Here is a 21,767-nt window from a genome sequence, read left to right as displayed (position 1 = left end):
AAGCTATAGGGCAGAGTACCTTTGCACCGTGCGTACCGAGCCTGTGCGCACCAAGTACTGTAGCACTATGTGCCTTGCAGCACTGTGCGTTCTTGCAGTAGCATTAAGCAATGGGCACAAATGTGCACCGTGTACCGTGCGGCACTGTGTCTGTGCACTAACGCTGTAGCGCTGGGCACCGTGTGCCGTATGCAATAAGCACCTTGCGCACCGAGAAGTACCAAGGGCTATGTGTGTGCCTTTGTCAAAGTGGTGAGTGAATACAGGTGAGTGCAGTGCAGAGCGAATATAAAACAGACAGAGTATGATTTCCAGGTGCAAGGGTGTTTATTGATTTAATTAACAATGTCCAGAGCCTTATGGCAAACACCTGTAAATAATAATGTGGGAGTGATACAGCGGGGTGTATCACTTGGTATTTGTAATGGGTTAGACCCGTAACCAAAAGTCCAGTTTTACACACCAACACTAAATACAAAACACAAACACAGTTCTTAGTGATAGTGAATACGTGCAAGTGGTGTAATACAGTTCTCCGTGAAATGCAGGGGTGAAAGCGATGTCCAGGTTTATGCTGGCTTTCGCTACAGGTCCAGATTGTGCAACTGGTAGTCTATTAAAAACAGACGACAGTTAACAAAACACTAACAAACACATGACAAAACTCACGGTTCACGAAACAGCACAGACTCCTTGTAGGTTTTTAGCACTAACCATTTACCAAGGAACAGATCACGTATGCTAAGTCCCCTATTTATATCCTCGCTCATGACCCCTAGGTTAACGAGCGCATCCACTCCTCCAATCCTCGGATGCCACACCGTTTACTGTCTGGGTCACTGAGTTTGGATACCGTAGCTGCACCCCTTTTCTAAATTACCAACTTCCACCTACCCTACGGAATAAATTGTCGTGCCATTTAGTTAAGGGTACTCTGTTCCTGTTACACAATGCCCTCACAGGTCGAGAGGGAGATCTAACACCAAGCACCATTCGATCTCTGTCACAGCGCCACAGTACCGAAGTACCGGGGGGCAGCTTTGCAATTGTGCCTACCCTAACCGCGCGGTCACACACCTGGTCAGCGCATAGCATGCACCAGGGGGACACAAGGGCCGAAGCCGCAGTGGGTGAGTTGGAAGTCGACAGAGAAATCTGTGGTAGAATAGATAGGGGAGAGCACACTGTTTGTTTACAAGGCCCGACCCACCGAGATGGGTGGACCTACGCAGCTGGGATGCGGCAAGGCCTAGCCCCGTGGAGGAGAGCACGGCTGGAAGAGTCACTCAACAACGGGGATGCGGCAAGGCTTGGCCCCATGGGGGAACTGTGTACTCTCAAGAAAGAAATAGACAACCACTCGCGAGGGTGACTGCACAGGCAGTCGCTCAAATATGACAGACAGATAACAAAGAGTGGCCTACCACGCAAGCGAGGTATAGAGATCTCAGCGATACCTACCAATGGGCAGGCATATCCCATACATAATGTCGTTGGTGGTCATCTTCGAATTGAAAGGGAACCAAAACACGTATCACACAATCACAATACCTCAATGGTTTAAATCTCTTCGGCAGCTGACTTGTCCTTCTGCAGCCTTGTTGCCGCTCGCTGTTTTTCAGACTTGACTGCAGGGCTTTCTTTCCCTTTATGCAGGGCTTAATTTGCCTCAGGTCCTTACTCTTTCCTCTGCAGTCCCATGGCCTGTGAATTGTAGTCCTGCAACCCCTCTCAGACTACAATTGGTTCTCCTATATATATATATATATATATATATATATATATATATATATATATATATATATATATATATATATACGCAAAAAGGTGATTCAAACTTTTGGCCATAGCTGTAGATTTATGTATTGTAGGAAGTCAGCCAACATGTTTTTATAGTAAGAGCTAGCATCATCTAGTGTTCAGCCACTTTGAATCAGGTTTCCTTTTGTTTTGATATGCTAGCAATTACTAATATATGCACTATTTTACTATATCCTATCCTATATTACATATGTATATGGCAGACACCTAGAACTACAAAGCAGCTTTTGGCTCAGGTACAAGCACCTAAACAAAGACAATAAATAACAAAGATGTATATTTGTGATTTCAAAAAGAAGGACTCAGAATGACTGGAAACATCATACAAAGGTACCTGATAATGTTATTTAAATCTACTTTAAATCATAACAATACATACAAAGTATAACAAAGCACGATATACTGTACAGACAGATTCACTATACCCATTGGACTTTATTTATTGTAAAAATATATATACAATAAGTCAGAAATACAAAGAAAATACAACAGTAAGCAACATACCTTTTTAAACTTGTCTACAAGCAGCACACTGTAAAACGACTTAAGACAAATACTAAAAGATTCAACTTTAAAAACCTAATACTTTTTTTGGAAACAGTAGTGTAATGAAACCAACACAGCTCATGGTAATTTAACTCTACACGTTTCTGGACTAAATCACTAAGGTTATACAAGTCGTTTTAAATAAGGGAGATATAGGTGACGATGACTTACAAAGATAAGCACGGCCATCACTACAGGTAATTGTGGTTGTATATTGAATTACATATGAAACAACCTTCAGTTAAAAGTCGTACACAAGTTACATTCATTATTCACTGTATTAAATCCGGTTTCATAAAGATATATTCTTCATACCATACACATGCACAAAAGGTTTCATTGTTAAAAGCCAGCGCAGCACCTCTCGTCTGTAACTCGGCAGCAATACAGAGAAGCATCGTCGTACTTTTTTGCATTCAGGTTTCTGAGGAATGAAAGGCATTCAATGAATTTCCTGTAGAAGGTTTGCTGCATGTATATGCTCTAATACAAACAGTTCCAAATCACCCGATGAGCCACTAAGTATATCCAGCTTTTTTCATCTCTCTTTAAGAAGTTGAAGCTGTTCTTCTCCTTGTCTAGGAGTGCTATGACCCGTTTCCAAGGCATCACAATCATCGGTAAAAAATACCAAATCCTGTTGAAATAACAATAATACATTATTTATTTATGTATTTCTTTTTTTTTTTTTTAAGTAATACCCTACGATGTAAATTAAGGAAATCGAAATATACGCTAACTTTAATGTGTAGCCTACTTACCCTGTAGCACACTTTGTTGATAATGGTGTACAAGCTTCTGATTTTGCGCTTCAATCCAATTATTCTGGGTTTTTCTCTACATTGGGGAGTGGGAAGGTTTTCCAGAATATACATGACATCTCGAAGTTTGGTCATTACACACGAGTTCTAAGGGGGGAAACATATCGCGTTGGAGATTATACAATGGTATAGATTAATAGACTGTAATAAAAACTTTTTCAAACCTAATTCTCTACAAAGTATGTAGTTTATCGTAATACCATTTTGCACGGGACTCCAGAAACGCATATGAAAGATTAAATCAATCTATGCCCACACGGAATAAACCAGTTGTTTTTTGTCTTTTTTTTTTTTAGAACTGTACAGCAGTGGGGAATTACCCAGGTCTGCAATGCATTGGAAAACATTTTTTTTTTAAAAAAAAAAACGTCTATGCAATTCAGGTGGATTCAAAGGTACTGTTAAGTGTTCTAAAATAAATAATCACGTTTTTTGTTAATCCCCGCAGTTTTTAGGTTAATTAATTCAAACACTTTGTACAACGGGTAGAATCTGGCATCTTTTTTTGTCTAGTACTATAACCTAAAATGTTCTCTGAGGAAAATTTAAATATGACACTGCATTAGAAATGATCTAGGACGATGTATTAAAGGTTTAACTCACGTGAACATCAAGGTACATCTTGGGCAAAACCTCCATACAGTGTTTCTGAAAAAAACAATAATAATAAAAATATATTACTGTCATTAAGACATACTGACGTTTGTTGTATAACTATTATACGAGTTTACAGTAAATTACTTACCGTACGTCGATACTTTTGTAGCTTGTCCAGGGACTCCATAATTTCTTTGTTCAAAGTTAATACTCTGGAATAGCATGTTGGTGGAGCCGAGTTTACAACAAAAAACAAAGTGAGGATAACAACCAAACCCCATACAAGCTTCATGGTGAACAAACAAACAAACAAACAAACAAACAAAAAAAACGAGAAACCAAATGCAAAGTAAAGAAAAACTTCTGTGACTGACTCCTGTCTCACAGCTCTCTGCTTTTTAACAGCTGGAGACACAAACAATAATGACGTCACCTTGGTCCCAGCCTCATGTGTACAGTATTGTAAACATTCGTTTTCTTTTCGATTTGCTGGTTGTTTGCATAAACTACTAATAGTTATATGTACAAAAAAAAAAAAAACACTTTGAAAAGTATACGCTGTGTGCAGTCCAGTGAATATAGCTGCATCTGTAGTTTCATTGAGCATTTTGTTTTGTTTTTTGTACCTTTTGCTTCAACTAGGTCATGCTATTTTTACTTATTCCCCTCAGTAAACGTTCTTAAAGAGTAAGTTGAGTTCCGAATAACGTGCCTGTAATTTTTATTTTCATTGTTAACATCCTGATCCTGACAATTGTTTACATTTAACTTTAAAGTCTGTTTCAAAGCTCTTTTTAAAATGGCTGCTCTAGTGCACTGGGGTTTGAAATATGTCCCCTAAAACATAACAATAAGTATTGCTATGTTTAAGTCCTTACACTATCAGTTTAAATCCTTGCACTAGAGCAGGTATTTTGAAAAGATCTCTAAAACAGACTTTAAAGTTATAAGTGTAAAAAGTTGTCAGGGTGCTAACAGTGAACAATTATGAAAAATAATAATAAATTACAGGTACAGTATTTAAACTGTTGTAGCAACAAGTAAGGACGTGTAACACTATATTTTTTGGAACCCCGTTACTTACACTTAAGTGCAATGACACTGTGGATGTAGAAATAGTCACAGGCGCAAACTAAATAGTCTACAGCAGTACTGTATATAATTATGTATTAAACCTTTTAAATCTAATACAATTACTGTATGAAGGTAGGCAACAATCAGACATAAACTGTTTGGTAGGACTGTATTTGAACTACTAAAATAAAATTAGTGTTTACTTCAATAGAAAACACATTGTAGCCTGTAATGGCAAACACTTTTTTTCTTGGCTCTTCTAAGATGATATTGAAGAATGGTATGTCAAGCAGTTTATTAAATCCATGAGATTGTCTAGCACATTTATTCAACTCACTGTTGTGAAATTTAGTAAAATAATAATAAAAAACTTTAAACAGTCATTATTCACTTAACACTTAAACCATGGTCTTGTAAATATATGTTAACTTTAATTATCTTTGTGCATTTTCCTTCATCTAAATTATTTAAGTCTACTTATATCCATTTAAGCCAACCCTAAAATAAGCTCTTACGCCTAAACCTAACCCTAACCCTAACCCTTACCCTAACCTTAACCACCAGCTAATTGAAGCACATTTCCCCACACATTTGGTGGACCAGGGTGCTTCAATGGAATGTTAAAGGAGCCTAGCTGACCTTCACCTCCATGGGATGGAAATTGCCCAGCTCAAAGTGGAATGTTTCTGAGCTCACAATGGCAGCTGTATTTGCCTTGTTTTTCCATTTAGTTTGAATGCCTTATTAGTGCACACAAAGGAGCAACAGACCAGTCTTACACTAACACTTACTTACACTATTCTAAAAATCCATGCAAATAAATCTTATATCATAAGTCAACAATATATTTGTCCATATTCATGAAACATTCATGCTGAATTAACCAATTAACTAATGTTGGATCCTTAATAAAAGGGTTGTCTTCTAGTGTAGATTTGAACTCTTAGACAATCAGTAATGGTAATACACAAGCTCTATAAATATAAAACATTTTAGAGGCAATAATGCTTATAAGGTTTACTGCAGTATACAGTACCACTGCAATGTGTAGAGTGTAATAACACAGTGAAAACTACAGGCAAGTGTGGGAGATTGCACTTTTGTGAGTGGAGAACAACATACACAAACTGGACAGTCAAACATTGCAGTTCAAAACAAACATTTATTTGGACCATCCAGGTCTTGTAAGCAGGGATATTTACAGGGGTGGGGCAAAATAAACACACCGGTAACACCGAGTACTGACATTAACAGCCAGTGAAACGAGGTAGTCCAAGTACCAGCAATGGCACTTGCAAGGGATCCAAGGAAACGCAGGAGGCGGCAGCCAGGTAATCCAACCACAAGTTCACTCGGGTAGTTCCGTGTATCAAGTCCGAAGCAGGGTCGATGTCCTCAGCAATCCTGCAAATACTGTTCACAGCACAAAGTCAGACAGCAAGCAATTTGTAACTCCCTAACACGCACGCTTCCCCGATATACTCCAAACCACTCCTTGAATCAGTCCTGTACCTATCCCTAAGGAACAGGTGCAGCTAATCTAACAATGACTCAAGGAAATGATGTCTGTAACACATGTGCATTTTTCCTCTACCAAGACGGCCACTGTCAAATCAAGTATTGGATTTGTAAGGCAAGAGTTTAGGGAGTTGAAATACCATTCATTACACAGAATGCTCTTTTTCATTCATGCTTGCTCACTGAACCATGTCAAATCCATAGTGTATGTTATACCTAACTTTTTAAAATGAATTCGATTAGTTGCATATACCAATTCTCATAGGACTAACAGGTCAGTGTCTCTGAATCCTAAATTAGTTGTTTGACTTTGCTAGAAGGCTGTGATAAATTATGCAGTATTTATTCTATCATCATACAAAGTCAAGGGACAGTTTTTTTTTTTTTTTTACATCAAACTTGTATATAAATTGTGTATAAAACCTTGTAAATCAACAAGCCAGCTCAATAACACATTGATAATAATACAATGGTACTAAACTGAACAATTTAGAAGATACCTAACATTGCCACAAAGTGTCGCTCTGGAGCTGTCTCTTCTGTGACCCAAAAGATTTTTACATTGCAATTCAGTGCTCAATTTCTGTTCTTTCTGTTTACCTACAGTAGGGTTGGTGTTGATTGCAAGCGTGTGTTTGCATCACTCAGTGAGAATTTTATCATACTGTTTGAGCTCTATTCAGAAAAAAAATAACAAAAAAGAAAAGAAAACTAGAGTTTTGGTGCTCAGTTGAGGTGCATTCTCAATATGAACAAACATTAACTTGGCACTCTTAAGTGAGCACTAACTTTCAGGTGTTTATAAATATTTGTATATTTTTAGCCTTTGTATTTTCACCTAAAATGTGCAAAAGATTAAACTTACATGCAGTACTGCAGACCTGTATTAAAATCTCTATTCAACTGTATTCCTCTATTGACCTGTATTCAACTATACATAGCAATAACAATCTCAAATATGGGAACCTAAGACTAAGGAATAATATGGGGTGATAAAGGCAAAGTGATTTAACCTGGAAAAGCTTTATTTATTGGAAAGCTTTATTTTTTTCCTTAAAAAGTCCCTATTTCCAAGAAACAGAGGGAGAGGTTTGTCCCTCTCCACCGAAGAGAATAAACACATTGACCACAGAAACGGGACACAAAAGACAGTTTCCATTTTGGATAGAAGATCAGACCAAGGCTACCCACCAAATCAGATATACAACAAACACCTATACACCATCAACCAGATTTGGACAGATGACCTGGAAACTTTTCTGAAATGTATGATTGCTGCTGCTTATCTGGCGGTGCTATTGTTGCTTCTGTGCTGCGGAATGTCCTTTTAGCAAACTGTCTACATATTGGACAGCTGCATGTGAGTTCACAATTGTGTACAGTACTGGGCAACTCCTGTCCTAGAGAATGATTCCACACCAGGTTGACAGGTACACTGCTTACCTCTGAATGGAGGTTTATTGACTGAATTAAACAACATAGTTAAAACAAAGACCAGTTGCCCATCCCTGCTCTATATTAGTGGTGCTCACTTGGGGCTCTTTCAGTTCATTCTACACAGGACCCTTTCCCAACCAGGTCTTAGTATATTGTTCATCTGGGTTTCATTAACCCAGTCCTGTAAAAGGTATATACAGTGTTTATATATGCATTTTTAAATAAATATTTAGAAATGGGTTTCAAAAAGAAAAATGCATCCAGTAGTTACAAAACAATAAATAAACAACTCAGATATTTAATTTCATTGTCTTACTGCGCTTTATTTTTGATTTATTTTATTTTAGAATAATAATACTAATGGCAATCGTTGTTTTTCCTTTCAGAATAAAAGGTCAACAATAGTACATGTTAACAGTGTTGAGAATCTCATAACCGCTTGCATTTCATAGAGTTTTACTACATTTGTATAAAACTGTTTGTTTTTTAGATAATATTTTATATGGGGAATAGGAACCTGAACTATTTTTAGGCAAAGTTTCACAGTGTGGGTGAAAATATTAATTTGAAGACTTGGAAATACCTCATTTGAAGACTTGGAAATATCAAAGCAACTGAAGGAATGATTTTAGACATTTCAATGGTATTTTACTAGCTATTGTGCAGCACCCATTCAGGTTTGCAGTAATCTTTTAAGCTAATTTTACCTCTTTCATGATAGTGTGCCTGTACTAATGGTTCTGGGTGAACTTGTTATTATCCCTTTAGTAAAATATAGAAATAACAGGTTGTGTAACTATATGCTGGAAGGCCAGCTGAATCAAGGGTGTTGCAAATGTGTACCCAGGGATCCTTTAAAGGTCACATTGATCTGATTACCAACTTTGTTGAGTTAATAATGATTATAGAATGTGTTTCAATAGTGTAAATCCCACTCAGTTTTGACTAATGTTATGTATATTGTACAACTTTTATGTATTTTCAACCAACCATATGTGCAGAATTTATGTTTGTACAGTCTGAAGACACTTAATTATTTATTTTTAGCAATGATCATTTTTTTTTCACATTTGCATAATTGTAAATAGAAGATGATAATGTACTATTAGATTTGACTAGTATGCATGGGATATTTCTACCATTCCCTGTTTTTTTTTTTTTAGAGGAAAGCTATTTACATTCAAAAGCATTTCAATTCACCAATAATAAAACTTCAACTCAAAGATGAAAGGGGAGGCCATGGTATGGTATGAATGAAAATAAAAGGTGGAGCTCCTTTTTGCATAGTTTTGTTCTAATAAAAATAACATGAGATACAAAACAACTTGCTAGTGCTTAACAGAACTTCAAATATATAACTTAGTGTTATTTAACCTCTTTCAAAAAATAGGACTGGCATAAGCACTTTACAAATATGATCCAGAATATACCATTCAAGGCGTAATGGGTTTGAAAAGACTACATACAAATGGGTAGTCTTTATCAGAACAGTTAAAATGCCATAAACTGTTGTTGTTAGGGACTGGTTTTCCACAGCATGAAGATACTGAAGCTGTGTCTCCATGAAGTCTGGTTAAACCTACATCACATTTTACTCTCTTTTTTATTTCTTCACTATTGTTCAGTCAGCTATTTAGTTTTAGTAAACTAAATATATTTTGTGTTTGTTTTTCTTTTTTTCCCTGACTTCCCCGGTCACCAATATGGCTCTGTTAACCAAAATGGTTGGACATAACACAATAATCTATCATGTGAGAGAATACTTATTTAGGAAAAAGAGTGTGCTACAATCCCTCGCGGATATGATGTGAATTGTGAGAAAGTACACATTTAAAGCCATTCATTGTTAATGCTGTTCAATTCATTTTAAAGATCTATTGTTTCCTTTCTGTCTTTCTCTACCACTGTGGCTGTAACTGGAGAGCACATTCAAGGCAATCTTTTGATTCATGTAACAGTGCTATGAATTTAAAGGAACCCACTGGCAAATCTGCATTGATTGTACTTCAAGGAATAAAGCATTGCAGATGATGTTGCCATTGCTGTAATAGTGGTTTTCCCCAAGCACATAACCATACATCACTTATTCATTGAGGTGAAAGTCACTATATTGGCCCTGATGACTATTTAAAGGCTGGATGGACTTACAACTTTAATTCAGAAATTCTGGAATATTAAAAGTGACCTTAAAACCAACACGAAACACCATTGTTAATAATCATGTCTTAGCCCAGGAAGCAAAGCATACACTGAAAGAGTCAAATGTTGTTTTAATAACATGTCATAAGAAATTATTATTGTGCTAATATTGCTACCATGGGATCATAGGCTAATGTCAGTCCTAAATTAGCAAAGACACGTTTTAAATCGCAGTAGGCTCTGTGTCTTAATCTGAATCAACTATTATTTGGGTCAAGGGAAGAGGCAACTTCTGGACGGGTTTTTAAAAAGATATGAAATAAAGTGAAACTGAGAACAAACAAAAAATAATCAAAATGCTCTCATTATGCATGGCAGATAACAGGTGGTCATGATGTGTATATACTGTAAGTAAAATCCAGATAAAAAGGAGATTGCAAATGCTACAATCAACAATGCTTCCTGAAGTAACAGCTCACATGTATTTGAAAACATTGTTTATGAACTCAATATTTCTGTTTTGCCAGTCACATCCTAGATTTATGTTGTTATTATTATTATTATTATTATTATTATTATTATTATTATTATTACTGTATCTTTTATTTGGCAAACACCCGTATCCAAGGCGACTTACAGGGTTACAGTGCAAGGTCAATATTTAAATACAGTATAGTTTACAGTAAGTATACTACTAAAGTACAATATCAAATAATATGCAACAAGTTAGGATTACAGCAATGTAATGCAATAGTGCAAGGTGCTTAGGTCAGGCAAATATATAGTAGGAAGGGTAGATAAAGAGGTCTTGTGTGCTTCAAGCACAAAATTGACATTAAAGATTCATAAGTAATCATGGGCAATGAAATGTGTTCAGAAAATGCCTTGTGTACATTTTAGTTGTTCAGGTAGTAGGCATGATATCTTCTGCTGTCTCTTACAGCATACCCGTGTACCACATATTGTATTTGTATGCGTCTGAACAGAAACGTACACCTCGCTTGAGTGATTATTGAAAAGTACTGTTAGACATTATTATATTGCAGCAGAATCCAGAGGGTTAACACGCCGTCAAGTCGCGCCCGCAGCACCTGCCAGTAGGGTGCCAAGAATTTCTTTATCACTGTATCAGTAACTGTGGGAGAAAGGAGTCTTTCAGTCGTTTCTTTGAAATGCAAACCTGCAGACTGGCTGTCTCTGATTCGCTGTTGTAATACTGTTATGAAAAATGTATCAAATTAGTAAATAGCAGGATCGATTTCCGTCAAATCTAGATGGATCGCCCTCATTTCCGAGAATAATTTTAAACAAACCCGGGATTTTATTACAGAATTAGAATCTCATGGTTTAGACTTGGAAGAGAGGTTACGAGACCATGGGCAAAGAGGCGTGGGTTTCGTTTTCGCTGTAACAACGATATTAAAGAAAGACATCGCATAACATCCTGGTATACCGCTTTTGTAAAAGGAACCATACTACAAGTTGCTGTTTTTTCGTGGGATGCCCGTAACTCAAATTAACGAAGATTTTCCTGGAGTTGTGGAAGAAGCTCAGGAACATGGGCGCTAATCACTCCCACAAAACTCCAGTATTTGATGAAAATGAAGACGGTAAGGAGCTGTCCAATGTGCTGTTTATAAGAAGTGTGTTGTACTTGTATTGTAGTGTGTTCTCTATTTAAAGCTGTACCGTTTCATTTCACACACACAACAAGATTTTCAGTAACAGTATCCAAATTTAATATTTATTTAAATGATAATTTCTCGCTTTTTGTTCAGTTTATTTACTAAAGAGTTACAGCTCGCAGATCAATGTTATCGTAGACCAGCAATACAATTACTTAAACAACGTACACATCCGAAGTTGTAAAGTTGTGTTTACTCATTTTTTGTCTTGTAATTTCACATCATATATATATATATATATATATATATATATATATATATATATATATATATATATATATATATATATATATATATATATATATATACTTATCGCCAACAACTTACTAAAAGATCTGTAGGCAAAAGTGTCAAACTGTTTACAGCTTTGAGCAGGTGACAAATTCTAATCGACCTGCAGATCAGCTACCTGTACTGAACATCGGTTACAAAGACTACTCATGTGTAGCGTGTAGTGGCCCATGTGGCCGCTACTTAGGTAAACATTTGGAAAGTAATAGCTATTGTTTATGTATGTTTTGCTGGACGGTGTCATTTATAACCTGTTATTAATGCTGTTGTAGTATACATTTATAAAAGCCGAAAGCAGGTTCCAAGAGACACGAACGTTTCCGTCCCAGTTGCTAAAACTTAATTTCGTGTCAACCAGCTGGATTTAGGCTGCTGTCGAGACACATGTCTAGGAAACTCTGGACACACCGATAGCTTTATGAATTGTGAATTGTGTTATTGTTTCCAACTGCGTACGCTATTATCCAATAACCCCATTTGAATGGACGCAATAGCTCTTGTTTTATGTCTTAGATTACCATATTACTTTTAAATACTCACATTCACATTGGGCATGTATATTAAAGCATTACTTATCCCTGCTCTTCTTGTCTTTGAGAACATCTAAAATTAGTTGTTATCATTATCATAATTTTCTTCCACTGGGTTTATTGCAGTGAAAGTAATCTTATTTGAATGGCAAAGAAATGATGTCATGTCAAAAAATGTAAAATGCCAATATAACATATGTTACCCTTTTCATTGAAAACCACCATTCTATTTGAATACAACCATGTTAATGTCATTTTACTTTTGTGTGTGTGTGTGTGTGGGGGGGGGGGGGGGGGGCACATTATTTTAAGGGATGCTTTTTTGGTCAACAATTGACATCAACTTGCTTATTTATTTTCATTTTATGTTAATATTTAGTTAAGATATATTAACACATTTAAAAGTAATACAATTTAAGATATAATACAATTATATTTGTTAAACCTTACCACAGTAAAATCGTCAAAAGTGTAATTGAAAAATATAACAACATTTCAAAGATGTGATCGATTTGATTAACAGTTTCAGATTAGCTTGTTAATCATTTACAAATAGGTTATATAATAATTAACTGTTAACAAAAATAACATTTTATTTTGTTGGCAAGCTAGTTACAACCCTATTCAAACTCTAAAGCCCCTGTAATGTATTTATTAAGATGAATGATTCTCGAAAAGCTTTTAAATACATCTCTAATGGATTACAATTAGCAATGTGAGATAGAATATTTACGCTCATCAATCCTAGCGCATCACTCACTTCGGAGGTCTCTGAGATTTATACTTCTCAAAGACAGTGCTTGCTTCTGATATTATGGGCCTATTGGTTATGATAAATGGTGAACAAACTTGAGAAAATCTTCATTATGTAAAAAAAAAAAAAAGAAATCCTTTTATGATTTTTGGTTTCCACTTTACCTTTGTTTTTTGTTGTGTTATTTTATCTGTAATGTTAATTGTTCAATTGACTAAAATGGCATGACATTGAATGGTAGCTGTGAATAAATGGTAAGGATTTCAATCAACCATGTTCCTCAAGTACCTTCAACAGCCATCAAGGTCTAGATTTAGTTAACTCCCAATTTCCCTTTGTTTAAAATTCCCCACAGGGTATACATTCTTTAATAATCCCGTTTATGTTTCTCAACCTTCTAAGTTAAGTCTATTGTATATTATTACTTTAATACCATTAATATCAACATCATGGGGCAGCAGTGTGGAGTAGTGGTTAGGGCTCTGGACTCTTGACTGGAGGGTTGTGGGTTCAATCCTAGGTGGGGGACACTGCTGCTGTACCCTTGAGCAAGGTACTTTACCTAGATTGCTCCACTAAAAACCCAACTGTATCAATGGGTAATTGTATGTAAAAATAATGTATATAAAAAAGATCATGTATTTGTATGTAAACATAATGTGATATCTTGTAACAATTGTAAGTCACCCTGGATAAGGGCATCTGCTAAGAAGTAAATAATAATGTTGACTTGTCTTTTCATGAACAATTATAACTTACTGTATTTTCATAAAATTGAGTTGTATTTGTAATGTAACAAAAAAACAAACAAACAAAAAAAACATTTTCTGTTGAGTAACTGCAGGTTAAGTCTTCAGTGACCTGACATATAAAATTGCATTACTGAAGGTTTTTGTTTTTCCATGTCTACATACTCCAGCATTCAATTTTGAGTAGCTCTATGTAGCTTTACAAAATAATACAAACAGTAATTTAAGCAATAGAACGGTGATTATCAGACATTACCTTGGAAATTGACCATGTGGGGAAGGGTAGAGGCTGAGCTGTAGTCCTTAAACAGTTCCTGTATTGTTACTTTAAGCACAGGCTTATTTATGTTTCTTCTGTTTTGCTTGTTTTAAAGTTAAGATGGTATATCTGAAAGTCATCCAGTCAGCTACACTGTGGTAGTGCCCTATAATGCACCTTCCTAATTGGTGTAAGGAAATTCCGTTATTTATAATATATATTATAAATCACATCTTCATTGGAACCTGTGAGCAACAAACTCCACTTATAATCTCACTGAGAGTGTAGATCTCACACTCAGCATGTCAATGACAAAGCATACACTCTCAACTGGATTAGAGATAACTACCGCACACTTATAAACATACTGTACATTATATTTTAGTTGTAATTTGTGAGACACAGATATTAGCTGTGTTATTGTGTCGGGATTGTGTGTGGGTTGTCTTACACAGTCAGATGCTTTCAGGATGTCACATTGTTCCTCTAAGATTTCACAGTTGTCAAGATTGTTATATTCTTGGAAAAGTGTTTTATGAATCAGATCTATGAAAGCTGTCAAATGAATTGAAGTGCTAAACAACTCATACAGAACAACTGATCTTGATAGCTTTAGGTTTTAATAAAAATACCACACACAAGTAACTGCCTTTAGATGTATTTCATCTGGGATAATCCCATCTGGGTGTTGTCGGCTGCTGAGTTATTTTATGAAACGGGGGTGGCATGAAGATCACAGCTCGATAAGTACTGAAGGAAAGGTGAAATTAGATTTTTTTTTCTTTCTGTTGTTATTTCAATGCTAAACGATTGTAAGGTGCTGCCATGATGCTGTAAGTTTACTTGCTGTGTTATAGGTAATAGGACCCTACTATGTGGTGTCTGGTGGGGTCTACATGCCTGTAATCAGTACGGGTAATGAGAAGTATGATACGGAGCATTGCACAATGTAGAAATGTAAAATGCGTGACTTTGTATGTATTGTCTTCTGTTGTTGCCAGATAGAAACCCATTTAAGTAATAGTAAAGTTACTGTAATGGTCCTGGGGGGATAGCCCCATTAGAACTATGTGACTTCTATGGGTGGCCAGTCATGGTAGGCCCTGAAATTAGTTCCGGCCTGGAATCACCATCCAACTAGAGTGAGAGGGGAAAGCTAAAATAATCCCTGTGGTTTGCGTTGTTTTACTAGGTTATTTTGGGTTCACACGCAAGTTAGAACACGTAAGGATTAGGGCCCATGCGCTATTGGTGGCTGGGGGTGGAGATAGGAGAGCATAAATAGATGAGCTAAGCGGGAGTGACAGTTCAGAATGGAGCGGGCTGTGAAGTGAATCCATGGTGGTGATAAAAAGACTGTATTAGCTCTGTTATGCGGCATGCTATAGTGTAGGTATCTTGGCTTGACTCCAGTGCCTGTAATCTTTTCCGGTTTCATCAATGGACTTGTGGGGGTTGTACAACAAGTCAGCCTTGGCCTCAGGTACCTCATTTGTGTGTGGTCAGGACTGTCATCAATACAATATTTTCATTTTTTCCCTTTCGTATTTTTCTGCACTGATGTGGCAATGCCCTCCTTCATTATATAACAGTACTGTACAGTAAAACCAGTTTGATTAAAGCAGCAACTAGATTAATATAGTGTAACATTTCATTGACAATGGAAAAATTACATCGAATCAGGCTTTAACTTTACTCTCTTGTTATTGCAGCATAGGCAGTTTTTGAACCATAGTAAAACTCATGAAATAGCACGGCCATCAGGAAATCCATTCAACCAGTGTTAGTCATTGTTTAAGAGGGTAAGTAGCCTCCAGAGATGGCTCATGGTGGCTCTGTCTCCTGTTCTGCAACAATACAAAGCTGCTATTTCTTTTTGATGAACACTTTCTGAGACCGCAAAGTGCAGGACCCTCTGTCGGAGAGCATTTCATAACCTAAGAACAGCTGACACGATGCTCTGGCTTCTTTTGAGGCAAGAAGTATAATGCAAGTATTGTCTGTATTAATAAGAACTGAAAGCCTACTTATGTAACTGCCTCAATAGATACTGCTGACCCTGAGTGAGATGATGGCAGATGAGGTTTTTAAAAATATAACACTTGTCCAAGGGGGGGTTGATTCTTCTGTACAGTAGAAAAAATAAAAATATAATGACAGCAACCTATACAGTATTTGTGCTGCAACAGAGACAAGCAACAGCACCCAAGCTTTTGTTTCCTCTCAAATTCCAGCAAGGGATTACTTAACTAAAATTAATGAAGGTATTAATTATGTGTCATCACCTCCATCCAATGCTTTGCTTTGCTGAACTGTGCAAAGTGGAACTGCTGTCTGTGTCATCCTGCACTTCTTTAAGAGGCTGTGAGAGGAATTAAGACAGCTGTGGTGGCTTCATGTGTACTGTACTGTATGCTTTGATTTTGTTCACGTGCATGACCTAAGCCCAAAACAAATCCAGTCAGTGGAATCCAACCTGACAGCACTAAAGCAGCTTGCTTTCGATCAGTACTAGAAAGACCCAGAGGGACTCTAGAGGAGAATTCAACCACATTTACCACAGCTGTCATTACTGTTTTTTCAAAAGGTTAAAGAATTCCATTCATCCTTCCAAATGGCTTTCTGCTTATATTGTTTATTTGTTTTATTAGAAAAACTACATAGGCTTTTAGTGGAGCCAAACATCTCCCATAGGAAAAATATTCCAGTTCGATGATTTCTTCATATAAGTTGTGTGAATAACCCAGTTATTTTCAACAGCAGCCTGTCATGTAGTTAGTAATGTCTCAGATTAAAGTGTAACACATAATTAGATCAAGTGGACTGTACAGGTTCCTCAGAGATCTTCATAAATAGAACTGCATACATTATATATGTGAGAAAGTGTAGTCTGGGGAAACAGAGGACTACACCTCCCAGAAGGACACGGGCTGAAAAACCTTAATTTGATTATTATTTGTTAATTGTTAATTATCACCTGCTCCTTGCTATTATTGTAAATTAGATCCAGGTGCAGAGTATTAAAGGAGAACAGCCAGTCTCTTCTGGGCTCAGCTGTGTGAAGAACCCAATTGATAGTGTGCTCAATCGTATCAAAGGTACTGTGTGAAACCTTTTGTTTTCGTGTCTTGAAAAACAGTGTGTTTTGTATTATTTGTCAGGTAAACGGCTTAGCCGTCCTGCGAGTGAGTCAGGGAACCGGCAAATGTATAGTTAGTGCTCAAAGAGAGCTAGGTTTTGTTTTCATTTTGTTTATTTTGTAATAATTAAAGTGTGCGTCAGCGCTTTTCTTTTAAAATTGTGTGTTGGGTTGTGTTTATAGAAGGAAAAAGAACCCGAGCGAGTCTGTGTGGCAAGCCTCTGTTACTATATATATATATATATATATATATATATATATATATATATATATATATATATATATATATATACAGTTGTAGTCAAAAGTTTACATACCCTAGTGGAAATGTATAATTTCTAGAAATTTCTCAAAAAACAAAGAATTTTAAGAAAAATCTTTTGTAGCAAAAGGTTTGCTTTTGTGGATGAGGAAAAGAAGTTACAAGAAATAGATGTGTACAATTATTTATTTCAGAATTTGATTTTTTGCAAAACTCATTCATGATTCTATGATAGTATTGTCTACAAGATGCTAGAAATTTCAATATGATAATGCAGAACCTAATTCTATGAATGTCTAGAAAATGCTATATATATATATATATATATATATATATATATATATATATATATATATATATATATATATATATACTGTATGTTTTTACTCATTCCAGAACACATGATCTAAATGTTGATAAAAGTGTTGATAAAAGGGACCACTATTTCAGGCAAAAAACTCCATTTGCTGGTAACTTGTACAACAAATTCAAACATTCTTATCAATAAATGCACTGCAAGAAAAAAAGTACATTGATGATTCTTTTGTGGTAAACTTACACTGGAAAAAAGTTCTACCTTTTGTTAGAAAGTAAACCTTAATGCAAATAGGCAATATAGAAAGTTTTAAATACTGAGAAAAGGGTCAAGGTTTCAATCTGCTGTGTATTGCCTTCCATAAGTTGTGACATTCATTGTGGCTTTGCCTAAGGTCTCTACAGCAAAGGGTCACTGGAATAGCACTGTCATCTCCAGTCCGATATAAATTGATTCTAGTTTTCTCATACTTGGACCCAAAGGGGTAACCAGTGTCAGTAATACTAGAACTAATATGTAATGAATTAAGATACTTTGTATCTGCACATTCTGAATCATGAGAACGCTGTTTCCTGTACCACATTTCAGCTGGCATCATTTCATTTCCTTGCTCTGCATGAGAGTGTCGTCAGCAGGAGAGATAACAATGTTGAGCACCAGCATCAGCAGGACTTGCTGAAAAGACTTACACCTTGATTATTTCATAGGCTTTAATGTATTTTTTATTTCTGAATTATATACCTAATTTTCTCTACCACTTTCTTTGGGATTACAAATCCTGTAAACCTGTAAACGGTTGAAGTATATTTTATTCATTAAAATCCTGGACCTTAAAAGATGAAAGGCAACGGAGGAGACATCTAGTGTGCTTAGGAGAAACAGTCACCCTCGCTGGTATAAAACTTTAATCAGCTTTGTCGCTCAGTTTAAAATGTGACTTCAGTTTATTCTTGAGGTGTTTCCTTTGGCTCAGAGGAACAAGTGAATTACATTTGTTAGGTGTATTTTTTTCACTGATGGCATTGCATTTCTTTTTCCGTATCTGTTCCAAAACACCATTTCAATGAACAAACCACAGACTGCTATTGTGGGTCTCCCTTGATCTTAGTCATTATTTGCCACTTTCTTGGCATGAAAAAAAAAGAATGAGCTTCAATTTTACATAATTTATATTATGATCATGCAAACACTAATATGTTAATAGTAGATCAAATTGCTTGGTCAACATGTTAAAATTGTTTACCCGACCAAGCTTTGATAAAATCCAATGTGCAATAAAAGTAAACATGGATGAGTCAAGATTAGACAAGACTAAAGGTTGGTCACATTCAAAGCTCTTGTCCTTTCAATTACGGTTCTATCACCTGCCATTGACCACTTGATAAAGCCTATTCATCCCAAACCAGTAAACATTAGTGTTAGTTTATTTCTTTCTCATCTGTGTCGGCACATTTGATTCTGTAAATGCTCTTATAAATTAGTGATGTGAATGCTGAGACTGACTGAAATTCAGCCCCACTCCCCATGGTCCTTGCCAGCTCAGATTTGTCCAAAGATTTGGACAAGACCCTGTTATTCAATCACGGCACATTGCTGTTGCTGGTGGTGAGGCCAAACACTCAACATATTCATTATGTGTTTCAGTATTCATTTTACTCCAAATGCTGAATATCTCTGATGTGTGGATTCCAGTATATTATTTTTTTAATGTAATACGTATTTAAGAGCATGCTGCATCTAAACACCTCCGAAGGAAAGAAAAAGGCATTCTGTAATACATTAGTCAATCACTGCTACCTGACTAGCAGGACCCCTCTTTAAAGGCAAAGTCTCCTCATGTAAGCCTTTTTTTAAGATTAAATGGGTTGTAACTACCAAATAATTTCATGAATCTTATAGTACATCTGCCACTCCATCACATCAGTAGGTGTTTAGCGTGATGTATTTAAGTCTAAGGGGTCTAGGACAGAATTGTGAATTTGTATGTGCACTGTATTTTACTTGTAGCATTATTTATGATGCTCAGATATAGCAGTGTGTGATTGAGTTGGTGAAAAATTATTATGACTCACAGCAGTTGCATTTTTTGAACTGTTTTAAAGATACATTCTTTAATCGAAGGGAAGGAGAAGAATGAAGAAACAAATGTGTATTCTGAGTCACAGCACAGCAAACTCATCCAACCATTTTGAAAAGCTGGTAAACACCGCATAGTTAACTGACCTGTTTTTAGCCCTGAAGTGCAGCTTTGATGTCAAGCAGGTGTAGCAACAGATGGAAACATTTAATTTGAAAGTAACTCGAGGAGAGAAATTGAATTTCAAGAATACATATTGAGGTATCTTAATTCTTCATTCCTAAAAATGTTTTAAAAGACTAACCATACACCTGTTTCAGGATTTGCCATTTAAGTTACAGTGCAGTGATAATTCAGAATATTAAACATTAGAGAACAAGCTGTTCTTACAAACCCTCAGGGTTATGCAAAAGAGAAAGTCAATTATGCAACATTTTGTACATCTATTATGTGACAGCAAATGAACAATTTTCTGATTGTTTATGCAAGTGCAAACCACAACATACAGAAAACAAATTATACTATACTTTCTATAATATATAGGAACTTGTTAAAAAGATTAATTGTCGCAATTCACATACATCACTTGCTGTCTCAACGACTACATAAGGGGAACTCATTAATCAAAATGCATATTAACAAGATCAAGAAAAATGAATGGAAGCACAATTCGTTGTTATGGAAACTACTAGTGTACAGCGAGATGGCTCTCGCTGTACCTGCAACCAGCAGCCAAATAAAAATGAAATAAAAAATAATGGGAATATCTATTTTGTGTATAATTTATAAATTCATTTAAAATTGTGCATTTTGTCATGCAGAATGTACATTTATTTAGATAACTTCACATATATACTGAGCATCAAAAGAAACGTATCACTTATATTTGAGCATCAAAAGAAACATATCACTTATATTTCAATAAAATTCACTAGCTGTGAAAAATGACAAACTTTGTTTTAGAGCAGGTGCAGTGACTTTTTAATTGTTGTGATTAACAACTGACATCACGAAGATGCTGCAAAATGATCATTCGATTTTGGGTAGGTGTGACTCTTGGTCTCCCAATTCGTGGCCTGTAATTGACAAAGTGTGTCTGGTTATACCGTCTTGCCAGGTTATGAAATTGCTGGCTGTGAGCACCCAAGACTGCGAGCCACAGTATGCTGCCCTAGTCCAGCCAACATGGCGATTGCACAAAGGCACTGCTCTCTTAACAGACGTGGCATATTGTTTTGTTTCTGTGATTTTCTTTATTGTTTTTATTCAAGCTTGCAATTCAACAGCTGAAATCACTCCATATCCAGTGTCCAATCAACTGTCTCACTCATTAGGTGATTAAGTGCATATGCTTCAGATATAGTCACTCAAGCGTGTCATGGTCTAGGATGAATGATCGAGTGATTAAAAAGAAACCAAAAAACATTTAGTCAATGTCCATCATTTATATACCTTATTTTTTTTTCGAAAATAAATGCGTTATAATAGTGATAACTTTATTTTCATGCCTGGTATACAATGCTGATTTATAATTATCTAGCATGTGGGTAAAAATCAGATGGCACAGATTTAAAAAAAATAAATAAATAAATAAAAAATAATTAATTTTTTTGGATGGGGCAAGGGTGAGCTATCCACGTATATTAGTTGGACTTTATTTTCTGTTCTTTTGTCTGTATTTTAGTATGTACGATTGTAGGCTATAAATAAATAAGTTTGAAGTGTCATTTGTGTTTGTAGTTGTTAATAAAT

At 35.9% G+C, this 21,767-nt stretch overlaps 2 protein-coding genes across 2 annotated transcripts in view; one reads left to right on the top strand and one right to left on the bottom strand.

The window, feature by feature from the left end:
* Positions 1–2,236: 2,236 nt before the first annotated feature.
* LOC117408367 (cytokine-like protein 1) lies at positions 2,237–4,181 on the bottom strand. Its single transcript, XM_034013303.3, has 4 exons — positions 3,934–4,181; positions 3,792–3,836; positions 3,129–3,275; positions 2,237–3,004 (listed from the first exon to the last, which is right to left on the bottom strand). Exons 1-4 carry the CDS (start codon positions 4,075–4,077, stop codon positions 2,906–2,908), a joined length of 435 nt encoding a protein of 144 aa, XP_033869194.1. The 5' UTR covers positions 4,078–4,181; the 3' UTR covers positions 2,237–2,905.
* Positions 4,182–11,069: 6,888 nt separating this feature from the next.
* The window catches only part of LOC117408347 (serine/threonine-protein kinase 32B-like), a 111,709-nt gene continuing 101,011 nt past the window's right edge, over positions 11,070–21,767 (top strand). Inside the window, exon 1 of the mRNA XM_034013265.3 lies at positions 11,070–11,563. Coding sequence (XP_033869156.3) covers positions 11,512–11,563 — 52 coding nt within the window. The 5' untranslated portion in view covers positions 11,070–11,511. The remainder of the gene's footprint in view (positions 11,564–21,767) is intronic.

Source organism: Acipenser ruthenus, chromosome 2 (genome assembly GCF_902713425.1).
Source record: "Acipenser ruthenus chromosome 2, fAciRut3.2 maternal haplotype, whole genome shotgun sequence".
Taxonomy (NCBI): Eukaryota; Metazoa; Chordata; class Actinopteri; order Acipenseriformes; family Acipenseridae; genus Acipenser; species Acipenser ruthenus.
Note: the sequence above shows the minus strand (reverse complement) of the source record. Positions and strands in the feature narration are given on the sequence as shown.